At 60.6% G+C, this 17,399-nt stretch overlaps 1 protein-coding gene across 6 annotated transcripts in view; it reads left to right on the top strand.

The window, feature by feature from the left end:
* The first annotated feature begins 213 nt into the window (after window positions 1-213).
* Window positions 214-17,399, top strand: part of AHNAK2 (AHNAK nucleoprotein 2) — a 25,598-nt gene continuing 8,412 nt past the window's right edge. For all 6 annotated transcript variants that reach the window (XM_027120763.1, XM_027120766.1, XM_027120762.1 and 3 more), the window contains exons 1-3: window positions 214-392; window positions 15,711-15,769; window positions 15,882-15,980. In XM_027120763.1, the coding sequence (XP_026976564.1) occupies window positions 338-392; window positions 15,711-15,769; window positions 15,882-15,980 (213 nt within the window). In that variant the 5' untranslated portion in view covers window positions 214-337. The remainder of the gene's footprint in view (window positions 393-15,710; window positions 15,770-15,881; window positions 15,981-17,399) is intronic.

The following is a 17,399-nucleotide window of genomic DNA, read 5'->3' as shown; positions in this document are numbered from 1 at the left end:
GTCAAGCCGGTTCCCGGAGGGACAGGGGCGTGGCGTGGCCACTAGGGGGCGTGGCCTGGCGGGCAGCAGCCAATGGGCTGAATGAGGCCGGCGGCTCCGCCCGCGCTCGCTCCGCAGTGGCTGGGCTCGGGCTGGGCTGGCCCGGGCGGGGTCCTGGCGGCGGCGGGGTTGGGGGCGCCGGCTCTGCCCGCAGTCCGCGGCCTGCAGCCAGCGGCATCGCAGGGCAGCGGAGGCAGAGCGCTGCGCTCGCCCGCACCCTGGCCGCCCGCGCGGCGGAGCCGGGATCTGCGACTGGACGCGACGGGCCGCCGCCGGCCAGCACCGCCCGGCCGCCAAGATGTGCGACTGCTTCCACATGATGCTGCCCACCTGGTCCGAAGCCCCTGGCAGCGGTGCGCCTCCTCCCCGCCTGCAGCCCGCTCCCCTCGGGGCGGGTGGGCTCCGCGCGGGGCGCGCGCCGGGCGGGTCCTGGGGCGCGCGTTGCGGGTGGGCTGCGGCGCCGGCCAGGGTGGGGGAGCCTCCGGGACCGGCCCGCGGTCTCGAGCGCGTTTCTGCGCCTCGGGGGCTGCTCGGGTCTGTGCCTCCCTCCTCCTGCGTCTCATCTCTTACCTGTCCCTGTCCCTTGGCCTCCCACCCCTCTCCATCCCTGCCGCTCACTTTGTTTCTCTGGGTCGCTGACGCGCCTCTACCACCCTGTCACTCCTCGCCTCTCTCTCAGTAACTCACTGTCTGTCTCTCCCTCTCTGTCAACTGTACCCCTGCTGTAGCCCTCTGGGACGTGTGCTGTCCCTAGAGGCAGCCGCCTGGGGCGGGCCGCACGTGTAAGTGGGGCATGACTGCCGTGGGTCAGCAGGCGGTGGGAACCTGCCGCCAGGACTGCCCTCTGATCTGCTTTTGGGGAGAGCAGTCTGGCTGGACCAGGAGTTGGGGTTGTTGGCTTTGGTCCAGGACTGCTAGGCTGGGCTGGGCTGGCTCCAGCGTGTGGCTGCTGTGTGCTGGCTCACTGGCTAGGTGGTGGCTGAGGTCTGGGGCTTGGTGAGGGGCCTGAGTGGGGTCAGAGCTCAGGCCACAGGGTCCCCCAGTTCTGAGCAAGGGTAGGTGGGGGTTGCCCATGGGGCAGGACCCCTCCCTCTGCACCTCTGGCCGCAGAATGAGAACCAGGTGCTCTGTCTGTCATCTGTCTGTCCCTGCACTGGGCCTGGTTCCAGGGTCTGGGTGTCTCAGCATCGTGGAGGGCAGGGTGGGGTGGGGCAGGGACAGTCTTTCCAGCCCAGGGTCAGTAATGCCGCAGCCTGGCCACACCCAGGACACCTGGCCAGCTGCCAGCAAGGGGGGCTGGGGCCACACTGCATTAGCACAGGTGGAACCCCACTCCCTGGGGAAAGCAGAGATCGATGACGATGGCACTGCTGATGCAGAGGGGGTGGGGCTCCCCTTCAGCTGCAGCAGGAGCCCCCATGGTCCCTCCTGTTGCCCATTAATCTGGTTAGCACTGAAGCCCAGCTGACCTCCTGTTTCGGCCTCCCTTGCCCAGGTGGGAACCCAAGGCACCCCGATTCTCCCTGGACAGCCAACGGGAGAATGATGGGTCCCTAGCCCCCTCCTCCTGACTGTGGCGGGCCTGGCCCACATCCCTGGGAATCTGCCGCGTCACAGGGAGAGGAGCGGGGCCCAAAGGACTTGGGGCCGTTGCTCTGCCTTGCATCCCACAATGGCCTTCTCCTCACTTACTGGCCGCCTGGAGACTCCCAAGCTGCAGGGTCTCGGGCCATCTTATCCACCCTCCTGCCTTGCAGAGGCCTGTGCTGGGAGCACCTCCCCAGCTGAGGCCCTCATTCTTACTCTGACATGTGGTTCTCTGGCCTCTGGGGCAGTTCCTCCTTGTGTCCAGCCTGCAAAACCATCCCCTCTTAGGGAACAAGGTCAGTGGCTTTCATGGGCGTTGGCAGGAGACCTGGCCCTGGGGGGTTGTGTCCAGCATGCAGATTCCCAGGCTTCCCCATCCTTCTGAGGGGGCCAGGGAACATGCATTCCTAATACAGAGCCATGGGGATTCAGTCCAGGCATTTTCCAGCTGCAGTTCCCTCCTAGCAGGCCAGAGATGGGCAGGCCCTCCCCGTCCCTCCCCGCCCCTCGTGTTTCTGCCCAGCCCACACCTGCCCTCCTGGACCAGTCCCTCCAGGTCCTCTGAAGACCCCTCCCACATCCTGTCGGTGCCCCAGACAGGGGCCCGGGGGAGGGAGCCATGTCTGGTCCAGCCTGCATTCGGAGGCTGCCCCCTGGTGGCTGTGCTGGGAACACACCAGCACAGGACCCGCCTAGCCTCCCTGTGCCTGGCCAGTCTGAGTAGCACCCGCGCACCCCCACCCCACTACTGCGACCTCCACCTGGAATGGGCCCCCCTTTCCTATCCCAGGGGCAGCTGGTTCCTTCCCGAGGCAGAGCTGGGTCTTAGGCAGCTAGACTACTGATAGGGAGCCCCCAACTCCCAGGCTGGGCCTCTGCGCTGCACCTTCAATCCCCTGGCTTGGCCTGAGGCCCCTCCCACACCCACCCTGAGAAGCCCCCACAAGGGTCAGAGAGCCCCAGGAGCAGATGACACCATGAGGCGTATCTGGGTGGTCTCTCCCTGGCAGGGGGCCACGGCAACACTGGGGCCTTTCCCGAAAGCAGTGCAATGTTGGGCATCCCCTGTGGTGGCCTCACCCTTCTGAACAGGGCCGGTGGCCTCCGCACAAGCCTGGACTCTGGGCTACGGCTGGATCTCGAATCTATGAACAGGAGCGACAATGGCTGCTCACGGCCCAGGCGGGGCAGAGAGGCAGAGCCGTGTAGCCAGGGAGGCCAAGGGGTGGCTCCAGTGAGCAGTCCAAACCGGTGGCTTTGCCTGGGTTGTCCACACTGGCAGAGGGCTGTGTCCCCATTTTGCAGACAGGGACACTGAGTTTCAGAGCAGTGAGGCAGAGCCCCGAACCAAAGTGGAGCCTCTCTGGCCTCCACAGGGGTCAGAGCAGCCATGCCACACGCTCTGATGCTGCCCTGCCCCACCAGGCAGGGGGCCCACAAGGCCGGGCACAGAGAAGAGGCCTCAGAGGCCATCCTGGGCAGGAGTACCGACCCTCCTGACACTTTAATGAGGACGATTCTGAAAGCCACCGCTGGTGATAGCATACGGGTTCCTGACAGCACCCCCACTTCTTCTCTTTGTGGAGAAACACTCTGGATAGCCTAGATCCAGCCTCAGGAAGCAGGGTGGGGCCCAGGAGTGGATAGGAGGGTCCAGTGCCCCAAACCACCTGCCTCCCACTGTGCGCCCACTCCACCTGGGGCTCATCATGGCCTTGCCCTTGTGAAGGCCATGGCCTTCTCTCCCTCTGGCCAGTCTTCCATCCTGGGCCCAGCCAGGAGCTGCCTCTTCCAGGAAGCCCCCTGGATTGCTCTCCTTCAGACTCCAACTCTCTCTCTATCTTCTCTTGTGACTGCCTTTGCTGAAAGGCTGTGTTTCAGGTTCAGACTGGGGCTGCTTTGCCTGGGGGTGGGGAAGTGGAGGTCCCAGCGAGGAGAACCCCAGGGAGGTGGGGTGGGGCATGGGCCATCTGGGGGCCCCCGCCACCCATTTCAGGGGTGAAAAGCCCAGATTTCCCCAGCTTGGCCCTCTGCCTGGACAGGGGCAGGAGGAGGCAGACCCTACGCCTAGGGCTAATGCGAAGCGGGGTTGCCTGTCCACCCACCCGTCCATCTGTGCATCCCAGGGGCCCTGGGCCTTAGATGTTCACACATTGGGGAGCAGGGATTCACCAGTGTTCATTCATCAAAGGTGAGACAGGTGGGGCTTCTGCCGTCAGTGCCACCTCGGTGCACAGGGAAGTCAGGGAGGGCTTCCAGGAGGAAGGGCTGCCTGATGCGGCATCGTGTGCAAGAGGCCTGAAGAGAATGTTGACTGGGGAGCAGCACGTAGCTTAACAGGGTGGGTCTGGGGATGGGGGTGGGGTTAAGGGTGGAGAGGTGTAGGGACGGTGCTGTTAGGCGGGAGGGCTATGTTCCAAGGGCACCGGGGCGCCTCAGAGGGTTTCAGGGCAGGTCCCATGGGAAGGGATAAGGCCCAGCAGGGCGGAGGAGGGGGCATCGAGGAGCTGAGGCTGAGGGTGGGGAGGGTGGACGGGGAGCCTCAGCTGCACACACACGAGAGCTGGCCACGCTCCCCTGAGCCCCTCCCCATTCTAAGCGCAGCTGCCCCTCCTGGCCGGGTCCGGGCACACCGGGCGCCTTCAGGGGCACCTCCAGGCCCTGTCTGCCCGCCTGGCCTCTTCCTCAGGTTTCCCTTTGTCTTTTTTTGGAGGCACAGGCGGCTGGGCGCTAAAGGTCCACCTCGCTGGGATAAATATTTAATAGTCAGAAGCACTTTCTAAAATGGAAAGATGGAGCTGGGCCCAGGAGGCCTGAGGGGCCCGGGCAGGGTGGGAGGTGGCGTCCCACCGTGCCCACTGCTCACCTGGTTCCTGCCCTGCGGGGAGCCGGAGGACCCAGTGTGTGTACCTGAGGGTAAGGGGCGGCGTTGGGCCCCTCCCCAGAGAGCTTGGCCGTAGAGACTCGCCGGCGTGTCGCGCCCAGGGCTGCTGCTGGAGCGGTAGGCGGAGCTGTGGCTCCCAGCCGCCAGCAGAGGCGGGCTTTCCACCTTCTTAGCTGGTTGAACTGCCAGGAGTCCCGGGAAGGTCCAAGATGGGCTCCTGCCCGGACACAGCACCGGATGTGGGTGTCCATTGCCGAGAGGATGGCCGGGGCTCAGAAAGGAGCGGGCCAGGAAACCTGGGGTGGTGTCCTTATTTGGGCCTCCCTGTCACAACAGTGCGGTGACAGGCTCGCTCAGCCCCGTTGTCCACTGGAGGGTCCACCCAGGTGCCGGTGTCTGCGTGGGCTGGAGGCCCCGGAGGTGAGGCCCCGCTGGGCCAGGTCAAGGCTACTTTGTTTGGGGCTCAAGCCTCCGGCTGGCTGCCCACCCCAGGGTGGGGGTCAGACCGTGGGCTGCCCATACTGGGCTCTGGGGGCCCCGCCCCTCCTACTCCTCCCCCGACCCTGGCTGGTGCCCTTGTTTCCCAAGAGCTGCCAGTGCTGCCAGACCCCTCCAGGTGGGAAGAGGGTGGCCTCCCACCAGGCACCTGAATGCAGGACCCCTCCAGGCAGCTCCCCCCGCACCCCCGCCCCGGCAGGCCTTGCTCCTGGGTGGCAGCACCTGCGGGCTCCTCCGTGACACATGCCCTGAGAATGCCGCGCTTGCCCTGACCTCCTCGCCGGCGGATTCACCATCAGCCGCCCCTGGCCCCGCCCCGCCCTTTCCCACAGTGACTCCAAGGGCCCGGAGTCCTGGCGGCTCTGAGCTGCGGCTGCCGGTGCAGCGGGGGTCGGTGGACACGTGCTGGGCAGCCTGCATCCAGGCCAGGAGGTGTGGCAGCGCAGCAGCTGCCCCGGGCAGCGTCCCTTCAGCTGGCCCAGCACCTGCCTGGAGCCAGGGGCCCAGCAGGTGGGGTCCCCGGGAGCCAAGGTGGGTGGACAGGGCCTCCTCACCCAGAGCCCTTATCCGCTGGGGAGCCAGGTACACCCTGCGGGACTGACACCAGCCCAGGGGCGGGGTGAGGAGTGGCCCCCTGACTCTCGCCGCTACCGGGTCACAGTGGTCCTGACCCAGAGCCCCGTGCCAGCAGCTGACTCCTTCCCTTCCCAGCCACTTCCCATCGCCCTGGAGCTGCCCCCGCACAGCACGGCAAGGGCTGCTGGCGCTGGCCTCCTGAGGGAGCGAGTCCAGGGTCTGAGCCTGGCGGGTGGATGCTGGAGTCTGGAGAGGGCTTGTGGGGGGCGGGGTCAGAGCATAGGGTGTTGGGGAGAGTGTGGCCGAGGCCTCCTCCAGCCAGTGGGTGGGGGTGCCTGGCCGCAGGAGACGGGAGCCCGGCAGAGGCTGTCACAATGGTCCAGGGCCCGGCGGGTGGCCGCAGGGGAGGTGGTAGAGGGTTCAGGAGGATGGGGGACGGCTTCATTGTGATGGAGCGCCCAGGCTCAGAGGGGACGAGGCGAGGCGGGGTGACCCTGCTCCGTGCCAGCATCTACCCCCGCCTCCCAGCTGAGTCAGCAGGCCCGGCCCGGGGCGGGGGCGGGGGCGGAGGCGGGGCGTTTGGGGGTGTCGGTAACAGTCTGGTGGGGTGTCAAGCAGTAAACAGAATTCCCAGGGGAGAACTGTGGGGGCCGGTGGGGTAGGTGAGGCCACTGACCAGCAGGCCTGGCCGGTTTCCTGTCTCAGTGTGACTAGAGTCTCTTATGACCGTTAGGTTTTCAGGGGGGACAGGCCGGGGGGGCCCTGGGTGCTTTTCCTCCTTCAGGCCTCTCACCCAGTGTTCCCAGCAGTGCCGGGAACTGGCCTCGAGCTGGTGGAGCCCTCCGCCTACCCGGGAGCCCTCCGAGCGGCCGGGGGCCTTCCCCTGCTGTCACCCCACCTCAGGTCGCTCCGGGCTTCCCCTGTCCTGGTGGGGCCCGGCCTCCCTGCAGCTGCTTTCCGTGCCTGTTGCCCTCAGCAAGGAGCCCTCAGCTCTGCGGCCACCGTTGCAGGCCTGGTGTGTCTGGTGGGGGTGTAGGTGCAGGTTCGGGCTGACCCATTGCCACCCTTGAACCCCAGCCTGGGCCCCTCAGCTGTGCCGGCCTGCTCCGACCTGCTTGTGGGATGCAGGTGCCCGCAGCCAGCTGGGCCCCACCCCACGGGGCTGTGAGGCGCAGGGCGGGGCAGCCCCCGGACCAGCAGCAGATCTGCAGATAGGCCTGCTGGGCCTGCCTGGGCTCCTGGAGCTGGGAGGGGCCTTGGAGCCAGAATCCGCGTTCTCCCGCCCCCCTCAGGGGTCCCCCAGGGCAGGAGCTGGGAGTCCTGGGGGCAGAAGGGTGAGGTGACAGGAGGGGGCAGGCCCGGCAGGTGGGGTCTGGGGAGCGGGGGAGTTGGGCGACGACTGGGGAGGGGGTGGTTAAAACTGCTGGTTCCGGGGACCCACCCTCCAAGGGCATGGGCAGGGGGGCAGTGGCCAAGGCCACCTTCCCCAAGGCCACTGGCCCAGGCCGTGGGTGGGCTTGGTCTGGCCCCGCTCTGGCCTTTGTGGCCTTGGCTGTGGAAGGGGCTGGCTGTGCCCTGGGCAGTGGTCTCAGCAGAGCCTGGGAGGCCGTGCAGCACTGAGGTTCCAGAGGCAGCAGTAGCCTGTGCCCATCCTGGGTCCCTCCTGGAAGGGCCTCCGTCCCCGCCTTGGGCTATGCCTCCACACCCCTCCCCTGTACCCCCAGCCCGACAGCCCTCAGTCTCTGTCCCAGGCTCGTGCACAGCCTGCCGGAACGGTCCTGTGTGACATCTGAGTCTGTCCACACAGCAGGACTAGACTGGACCGGGGCGGTGTAGTGACTCACACACCGTGAGCTGGGCGGTGTCTCCTCCCCCAGTCAGCTGCTCGGCCTGGGGGGGCGCTCTGGGGGAGGGGCGGGGGCCTGGCCCAGCTGTGGGGGCCTGTAAGGGGACCCGCCCAGTCCCTCTGGTAGGGCGAAGGGGGCTTGGCGGGCTCTTGGCACAGCAGAGAAGGGGCCTGTGGGCGGGGCGGTGGAGGGAGGGGCTGTGGAGGCGAGGAGTGGGGAGGACGGCCAGAGGGAGCTGCAAACCTGGGACCTTCACCTCTGGGCAAGTTGGGAGGACGTCGGGCTCAGTAAGTGGCTGCACTGTCTTCTGTGCCCACCCTGCGCCCCCTGTCCCCTGCCTTCCTGGGTTTAGCCCTGGGGCACCTGATCACTTCACCACCCAGCAGGTGGAGGGTGGGGGCACAGGGGTGGGGGGTGGCAGAGCCGGGCCGGGCATCTCCCTGACTCTGCCCTGCTTCAGCTCCAGCCGATGTTGGAGGGTGCCCAAGGGCGCCAGCATGGCCATTTCAGTCCCAGGACAGGCAGATCCCCAAGGCTGGGCCGTGTGGCCTGCGGGGGGTCCTCAGAAGATGGCCGTTTGGTGCACTGGGAGCCCTGGGGGGTGGCGGGAGGGCGCTTCAGACACGCTTACCTGCAGGTGCCAGGTGGGTGGGGGGGGGGTGCCCGTGGTGGTGGACTGCCCTGTCACAGGGTCACACCATGCTGGGCATCTAGGTGCTGGCCTTTCAGCCCAGAGAGAAAGAGACTCGGGCCCGCTGGTCCTGTTGGGGTGGACAGGAGGTGGGGATGCTCCTTTTGGCTGCCGGGCCCAGGGAGGTGGGGGACTGGCGGGCCTGCTTCTGGTCTCGGTGTCTCCAGGTGCAGGAGGAGAAGCGCCGGGCCCACCTGCTGCCCCTCCCAGCCCTCGAGACCCCGCTGCGCCCTCAGGCTGGGCGGGACTCACCTTCCCTTCCTCTGCCCACCTGTGCCCAGCACTAGCGTTCACCTAGTGGGGGCCGGGCTCTGAGCGTTTGTGAGACTGCTCTAGGGACCAGGGACCAGGCAGCGGCCAGAGATGATGACAGGGTGGCCAAGCGGAGGAAACTGCATGTGGAAAGGACAGAGGTCGGGGCAGAGCCTGCTCTGGAGCTCAGCTCCGAAGGTCTGGGGCCCAGGCAGCAGCGGTGCAGACTGGGGAGGCTGCCGATGTTGGCGGGCCAGGAGGACTGACAGGCCGGAGAGGGCGATGGGAAAACTGGTTGCTGCTGCGGCTGCAGTGGCAGTGGCCGCGGGGCAGGTGAGGAGTGCTGGCCCCCAGGCCCGGGCAGGCTGAGGCTGGTTCCTGGGCCCTCCCGAAGCCTTGGAGGCACAGCAGGAGGCTGGGATGCCCCCCTGTGCAGCAGGCTCATCTTGGGAAATGCTGGGGAGGCGGGGCGGGCCCTCGGCTGCCCGTGGGTGTTGCTTCAGAAAGTCTGACGGTCTCATGACAAGTCAGCCGAGCTCGGCACTTCCCTCGTGGGGTTCCAGGATGGGGTGAGGCCGAGCGTCCCGTGCGTCCCTGTGGGCACCAGCATCCCCCGAGGAGGGAGCCTACATCCGGGGCTCCCACTCTCTCGGCTCCCTGGGCCGGCCGGGGGCCTCAGCTGAGGCCGTGCACGTTCACACACACACCCAGCACAAGCACGAACACCCCGTGAGCAGACGCCCTCGTGCTCATAAACACACACGCGCACGCGCACCCAAGGCTGGACACTCAGGCCACTAGGGCACTCCTTTGCTCGCAGCTCTCCTCCCCACCGCTCTCACAGACCCCCAGCCCCACTGCTGCCCTCGTGACACACCAACTTGCGCCCACGCCCGGCCCCACTTGGAGGCTGGAGCTGGGCCCTGGCAGCGGCCAGTTTGGATGCAAACTTGGGTTCTGTTTAAGCAAAACTGCCACACCCACGAGTGGCCCTGCTCTGGGCCCCCTAAGAAGCCCCAGTTGGCTGGGGGCTGGCGGGAGAGGCCCCAACTCAGTCCGGGGCCCAAAGGGCAAGGTGAGTATGGGGAAGTCATCCAGGCAAATGCCCCCTTTCTGCACCCCCTCCACCAGGTCCCCCTCAGCCAGCGTCGCACATCTCGGCTCTGCCCCCTCCATAGAGTCACTTCCTGGAGGTCCCACCCCAGAATATTACAATTCCCGGGAGTGAAGCTTTTCAGCTGGCGTGGTGCCAACCACGCCCCGCACCCAAGGCCCCCGGTAGGTAGTGTTTGAGGCCATGGAAGAGTTAGGGTGAGGGGCTGGATGGACACGTAGCCCAACCAGGGTGCTGGGGCCACAGCAGGGCCTTGAGCCTCGAGGACAGGGGCAAGGGCATTTGGCGACGTACCAGGCGCCAGCATGTCACCTCCACATCCTTCTCTGTAAAGTGGGGCTTTGGTGACCTTATTTTATTAGTCATTATTCGAGGCGACTGCTGGGTCTGGGCTGTCTGTGGGGCCAAGGCCAGGCCAGGCAGGCTGTTAGGACACCTCCCTTGCACTCAGGGGGTGGGGCCCTCAGGACGTGGGGACTGTCAGGACAGTGCTCTGGGGGGTGCTGAGTGCCTCCTTTTCCCTCCCCAGGGGCACGTCTGAGGCTGGCAGGGCTGCTGGCGGCCTTGCCCTGTGGCAGGCAGGATTTCCTCTTTCCTGTTTGTGCATCTCGGCCAGGCTCCAGCCAGCCTGGGGCTCTGTCCTAAGGGTGCAGAGGGACCCACCGGGCATCTTCCCAGCGGTCTGACGTGGGCGAGGCCTGTCCCCGCCTCCCTGAGCCCCACTTTCTGTTCCTACCTTGGGTGCAGGGCTCTTGCACCCAAGCGGGTGGCTGGGAGGGCAGGACTGGGCCGGGTGGGGGCCCAGAGGCAGGGGCGGTGGTCCAGCTGGAGCAGGGCTGGCTGAGCCTCCCCCGTCCCCAGGTTCCCGGCTGTTCACACCTTTCCTCACCCCTGCCCTGGAGCGGATCTGGGGGTACGGCTTCTCAGGGCCCGGGTGTCCCCGCCCGAATTCGGGGCCTTCCACCGCACCGCCCCGGACACACAGCGCCCAGCCCAAGGCCCCGCTGGCTGGCCCGACCGCACAGCCGCTCGGGGTCCCCTCCTCCAGCAGCCGCGGTCCAGAGCCTTCCCAGGTCTGGGCGGACCGCCGCCCTCGCCCCCAGGGACACACCTGCCTGCCCCGCGCGGAGGGCGGTCCGGGCCTTGCCTTGCTGTGACTCAGAGAAGGCTGTGGGGCTCAGGGGAGGCCGGGCTGCCTTTCTGGGCGCGTCCGCGCAGCTCCGCAGACCTCCCCGCCGCTCTGCCGGCTGCCCCAGCCCCGAGCCCAGGCCGGTGGGGACCCTCCGACACCCCCAGCCGGTCACAGGGCGAGAGAGGCAGCCCCGCAATGACCGGTCCCGGGATGGCCGGGGTGGGAGCGCGGCCACCCTGGACTCCGCCCGCCGCGTCTAGTCCCCGCGCAGCCCCGCGGGCTGAGCCCCCTCGGGCCAGTGGCTTCCCCTCCCCCAGCCTCAGATTCCTCGTTGCTCACCCACAGCGCGCCCACTTTGCGGCTGGGGGTGAGGGTCTCGGCAGAACTGGAAGGGGAACTGCGGCCGGAGAGAGTGGGGTCAGCTGCCGTTGCCCTTGGCTTCCGGGCAGGGCAGCGGGCTCGGTGGGGGACAGGCTTTGATCGCCACTGCTCCCGGGGGCGGGGCCTGAATCAGCCTGGGACTCGCTCCCCCCCCCCCCCCCCCCGCCCCCCCCCCCCCCACCGCCCCTCCGCCTCCTCCACAACCTCCTCTCCGCCCACCTCCCACTCCCTGCGGTCCCTCTGGGCTTCTGGGTGGGCAGAGTAGCCCTCTGACATCCATGGGGAAATCAGGGCTCAGAGAAGGGACAGGCTTGCTCAGGGTCACACAGCAAATTGGCCAGGGGGTAGCAGCCAAACCTGCACTCCCGCCAGGACTGGGCTTCCCCCGTGTGTTCCATGGGGGCTGGGACGTGCCTGGTGCCCATGCCGGCCGCCCGGCCCGTGGGACAGGGATTCCCTCCCGGCTCTGAGCCCTGCTGGCTGCGGTGGGTTGGGAGTGGGCACCCGTGTCCCCTCCTCACCAGCAGTGCAGTCACAGACACAGACGGTGTGGCTGAGCCCAGGGCCAGACCTAGTGTGAGATCCTGGGCTGCTTCTCCTGGAATACTGAGGACAATTCTGGGGGCGCTGGGCCCGGAGGTGCTTGTGGACCGGTTTTAAGGAAGGGCTTTTGTTGTTGAATCATCACAGGACTATTTACGTAGCCTGTTTCTCCTTGTGCGGTGCTCGCAGTTATTTCTCTAGGAATATGTCCAATTCCTCTACATTTTCAGATTTATTGGCATAAAGTTTATAATTTCCTCATTTCAATTTCATGTAGAATTTAAACATTTTTGGGGAAGGTACAAATCATATGTGTGTAGCTGGATGCATTTTCCCAAAGTGGACACACTGGTGTAACCAGTGCCCCTTATCCTCACCAGAGGCCTCTCCCCCGCTGGTCTGCCCCCTCCCAAAGGACTTCCAGCACCAGTGCACGTGTGAACTGCGTGCAGCGTGTTCTGTTTGAGCTCTTTATGTCTAGCTCTATTGCAGCACTAAGTTTGTGAAATTCACCCACACTGTCTGTGGACGCAGTTCATCAGACAGAGACTCCCAAGTCTTTTTCGTTCTACTGTTTTTTTTGGCGGTGCTGCACATCATGTGGGATCTTACTTCCCGACCAGGGGTTGAACCCGTGTCCCCTGCATTGGATTCTTAACCACTGTGCCACCAGGCAAGTCCCTAATTTAATAATTTTAACAATTAATCAGTTGTTTCCTTTAAGGCTAGTGCTGTCTGTGTCCTGGTTAAGAATTGTTTCCCTATCCCCAGTGTCATTTTGGTTTATCTTCTGGAAACTGTATCGTTAAACTTTGGATCTGCAATCCACATGGAATTAATACTTCCTGGGGCTGACCTAGGGGTCGATATCAATATTATTCCCTGTGAATTTCCAGTGGACCCCACACTGCTGACTGAAAAGATCATTACTTTCCCACAGCGCTATATCTGTATGAGTCTGGTTCCGGGACCTTTGTTTTGTGCCATTGGTTTTATTAATAATTTGCTTTTCCCTGACGACTAAAGAAGTTGACCATCTTTTCCGTGCTTACTGGTACATCTTCTTTTGTGAAGTGTCTGTTTACATCTTTTGCCCACTTTTAATTGAGGTTTTTTAAATTTTTTGTCTTTTTCTATTGATTTGCAGAAATTCTTCTGGATGCAAGTTCTTTGTCGGATATATTGAATTTGCCTTTTCATTTTCTAAAGAATGTCTTTCAAGACTAGAAGTATTTAATTATGATGAAATATGATTGATCAGATTTTCTTTTATGATTCACACTTTTGTATCCTGCCTAAGAAAACACTGCCTCCCCCAAGGTGGTGAAGAATTTCTCCTGTGTTTTCTTCTAGAAGTTTTATAGTTTTAAGTTTTACATTTAGCTCTATGATTCATTTTGAGTTAATTTTTACATGTGCTATGTTGTAAGGGTCTAGGTTTTTTTTCCCCAAATAAATATCCACTTGTCCCAGCACCATTGCTGAAAAGACTATTATTTTTCTATTGAAATAACTTGGCTGCTTTGTCAAAAGTTAACTGATCTTACAAAGTGTGGGACCATTCTGGACTTCCTATTCGTTTTCACAGTGGTTATACTGTACCGTCTTGATTCCGTTGAGAGTCAGAGAAAATACCTAGCTGATTTGAAATGGTCTTAATTATTTTAAATTTACTGAGACATTTAAATGAGCTAGCCTATGATCTATCTTGGGGAATGTCCCATGTGCACTTAAGACGAATGTGTACTCTGCTCTTGTCAGGAGGAGTGCTCTCCGCCGTGGCCTCATTGGTTGATGGGTGGATCAGTGTTCTTACCTATTCTGTTTTGTAAGGTTATCGATTACTGAGAGGAATGTTACAATCTCTACTGTAATTGTGGATTTGTCTTTTTTGTCCTTTCATTTTTGCTAGCTTTCACTTCAGTGTTTTTAGCCTCTGTTACTAGGTATATACAGACTTAGGTTTGTTATTTTTTTTTATGGATTGTGCCCTTTATTATTATGAAATGATTAGTTTTTGCACTGTATGTATTTTTTATTTCCTTTTCTTTTAACTTCTTTTTAGTTATAGTCCATTTCTCCTAGATAGCCTGTAGTCAGGTCTTGCTTTTTAAATTTAATCTGATAATCTCTACCTTTTTGATTGGAATTTTAAGTCCTTTCATATTTAATGTATTGTCAAAATGGCTGGTTTAAATCCTACCATCTTGCTAATTGCTTTCTATTTTATTCCATCCATCCTTTGCTCCTCTTTCCCTGGTTCCTTGTCTTGTTTTAGAATTAATTAAATATATACACAGGTATAATTACTTAATAACATATATTACATATATAAATATAAATTTTGTATCTATAAACGAATATAGATGTATACGTTATATATAATTGATTATATATTAAATTTATATATTAATGTAAATTATTTATATACATTATATATGTATAAAATAACGTGTATTTTTAGTATTGCATTTTATTTCCACTACTGACTTACTAGCTACACATCTTTTTCATCTTTTTTTAAAAATAAATTTATTTATTTAATTTATTTATTTTTGGCTGCATTGGGTCTTCATTGCTGTGCACGGGCTTTCTCTAGTTGCGGTGAGTGGGGCACTCTCTTCATTGCGGTGCGTGAGCTTCTCATTGTGGTGGCTTCTCTTGTTGTGGAGCACAAGCACTAGGCGCGCGGGCTTCAGTAGTTGTGGCTCACGGGTTCTAGAGTGCAAGCTCAGTAGTTGTGGCACATGGGCTTAGTTGCTCTGTGGCATGTGGGATCTTCCTGGGCCAGGGCTTGAACCCATGTCCCCTGCACTGGCAGGCGGATTCTTAACCACTGTGCCACCAGGGAAGTCCCTATTTTGCCTTTATTTTTGAAGGACAGTTTGCTAGATGTAGAATTCATGGTTAACAAAGTTTTTCTTTCATTAATTTGAATATACTGTTCCGCTTTTTTCTAGCTTCCGTGGTGTTGACTAGTAATTGTATTGCTGTACTGGTAAATGTGATGGGCCACCTCTCTCTTGTTGCTTTCAAATTTTTCTCTTTCCCTTGAACATTTTGATGTGATTGTCTAGGTCTGGATCCCTTTGTGTTTATCCTACTGGGGTTTGTTGAGCTCCTGAGATCCATAGATTGTTTTTAGCCATTATTCTTTCAAACATTTTTTCCTGCCTCTCTCTCTCTCTCTCTCTCTCTCTCGCGTTTCCTTCTGAGACTTCAACTACACATATATTGGTGTTCTTAATGTCATCTCACAGATCTCTGAGGCTCTATTCATTTTCCTTCAATCCTTTTCCCCTTGTTCTTCAAATTGGTTAATTTCTATCAATCTACAAGTTTTTTGTTTGGTTTGGTCATTTTTTGTTTTTTCTGGCCGCACTGTGTGTCTTGAGGGATCTTAGTTCCCCAACCAGGGATTGAACCTGCGCCCTGGCAGTGAAAGTGCCGAGTCCTAACCACTGGACTGCCAGGGAATTCCCCTAACCTACAAGTTTTTTGCTTCCTTCCACTGGCATCTCAGCCTTGCTGTTGAGCCCCTCTAGGAAACTTTCAACTTCAGAGTTTCCATTTGGCTTTTTCTTTTCTTAATATAATTTCTGTTTCTTTATGACATTCTTTCTTCATTGGGCCATTGTCATCATATTTTTCATTAATTCTTTAAATATGGTCTCCTTCACTTTTTTGAATAAATTTATGAATGTTGCTTTGGAGTCTGTGCCAAATTCAACAGCTGTGGACATTCGAAGATTGTTTCCATTAACTGCTCTGCTCCTCAGTGTGGATCCTACCTGCTTGATTCTGTACATGTCATGTAGTTTTCTGTTGAACGCTGGACATTATTATAGTAACTCTGGATCCTGACTCTCCCCGTCAGGGTGGTAGTTATTGCTTTGTTTGTGTGTTTGTTTAGTAACTTTCTGTGACTAACTCTGTGAAGCCATCTACTTTGTCTGTCCTGGCTCACTGCCATCACACCTGATCTCACACTCTCCCTGGCTCAGGGGCTGTGTGTCCTCCCCCGACCCCTGCATGTGCTCCCAGACCCAGGGTCCAGGGTTACACCACCTCTGTGGTACACAGCCTCTCCTGGGCCCCTGCCCCCAGCTCCACCCTCTGCTCTGCCCACCTGCAAGCCTCCACTGACTCCTCCTTTCCCTTTGCAGCGTCTGGCCAGCAGTTGCAGCCTGAAGAGCCAGATGCAGAAACCGCGGAGGACCAGTCCGTAAGTGAGGTCCAGGGAGGATGTGCCCCACTCGTAGCCCCCACCCCCTCCTTTCCTGGACTTGAGCAGAGCCCAAGTGGCTGAGGGCGACCTGATTCTCTCCTCCTGCCAGGTGACGGAAGGGTCTGTGGATGAGATCATTCGGCCCCGGCCACAGGGGTCCTCGCCCGTCTACGAGTACGTGACTGAGGGCGCCGGCTTCGGACTCCCGGTAAGCCTGCTCCACAGACAGCCAGAGGCTCGGGGAAGGCTCAGGGGTGCGGCCACAGGTGGCCACGCCTCCTGCATCCCCCGTGTGGGCAGCTCACGCTCGCCCCTGTGCAGCCGCACTGCCCTGCCACAGCGGCGTCCGCTCGGCTGTCCTCTCTGACTCCTCGGTCCTCCTCGGAGCCCTCCCATCAGCTGGCCAGGACGCACTTGAGATGGCACACGTGCGTGTGCGTGGGGAACAGACCTCGTGCTCCTGCGTGCGACGGGGCACAGGATATGTGCACACACGTGCCCTCTCTGACGAGGAGACACAGACAGGGTCCCGCGGCCACCCCTGGAGACACCTGGGGGAAGGCATGGACCAGGCGTGTTTACTGAAGGCCTCATTCTTTCTTCAGAATTGTTTACGTACTTATTTCTTTTGGCCGTGCCGTGCGGCGGCATGTGGGATCTTAGTTCCCTGACCAGGGATCGAACCCGTGCCCCCTGCAGTGGAAGCACGGAGTCCTAACCACTGGACCGCCAGGGAAGTCCCAAAGGCCTCCTTCTTGTACTGTTTCTTTTTTGCCCCCTCTACTTGCGGACACGGGGGCTGGGCCCTGTGGGAATCACAAAGGCCCAGAGTCACCTTCCCCCTGGAGGAACTCAGCTCCCCCTGCACACAGCACACTCTGGGGGATCTAGCCCCTGAGCTGGGGCCTCCCCGAGTCCCTCCCGTCCCCTGGGCAGGGGCAGGTTGGTGACCCGCTGTCTGTCGCTGCTGCAGGAAGACACGCCAAGGAGGCGGAGGTCCTGGTGGAAGCGGGATTCGGGGGACTCGCAGACGCTTTCCAGGATGAGCCGTCTGGAGGTGGGTGTGCCAGGAGCTGATGTGGGGGGGCGGCCCGTCCACACGGGCTCCGGCGGGGGAAGCCAGGGCCAGAGCGAGAAGGCGAGGAGCCGGAAAGCCGGCAGTGTGGCCCTGTGCCCTGCGGACGGGCGTGCCACCTCCCTCATCAGGCCCGGGGGTGGGTAGGGGCTCCAGAACACTGGCCCAGGCCGGCCCCAGACCCCTCTGCTCTCACGGTGAAGGGCCCAGCCTGCTGGCCAGATGGACCGGGCGCACGGACCTCAGTGTTCTCAGCTGCACAGTGGGTACGGCTGCTGCCTGCTGCGTCCAGGGCCACGGAAGGGCTGGGCTCTGTAGGCTCGCAGCCAGGAGGGTGAGCTGCCTGCTGTCACTGGCGGCCCCAGCAATCCTAACTCTCTCCCAGACCCAGAGGAGCTGTCGTGTCCGAGGCCAGGCTGGCCCTGCCGCTTCTGGTCTTTTCCTCAGCGTTTATGGTCCTCCTTGGTCTGAGTACCAGCTGCCTCGTATGTAACTGGTGCTCGGCGTGAGGGCGGCGGTGAGCCAGGAGCGGATGAAGGAGCGCTTTGGAGT

This window comes from Aethalodelphis obliquidens, unplaced genomic scaffold (genome assembly GCF_003676395.1).
Source record: "Aethalodelphis obliquidens isolate GAN/ISIS:26980383/991018 unplaced genomic scaffold, ASM367639v1 scaffold21, whole genome shotgun sequence".
NCBI classification, from domain to species: domain Eukaryota; kingdom Metazoa; phylum Chordata; class Mammalia; order Artiodactyla; family Delphinidae; genus Aethalodelphis; species Aethalodelphis obliquidens.
This window is presented reverse-complemented; position numbering and strand designations above follow the sequence as displayed.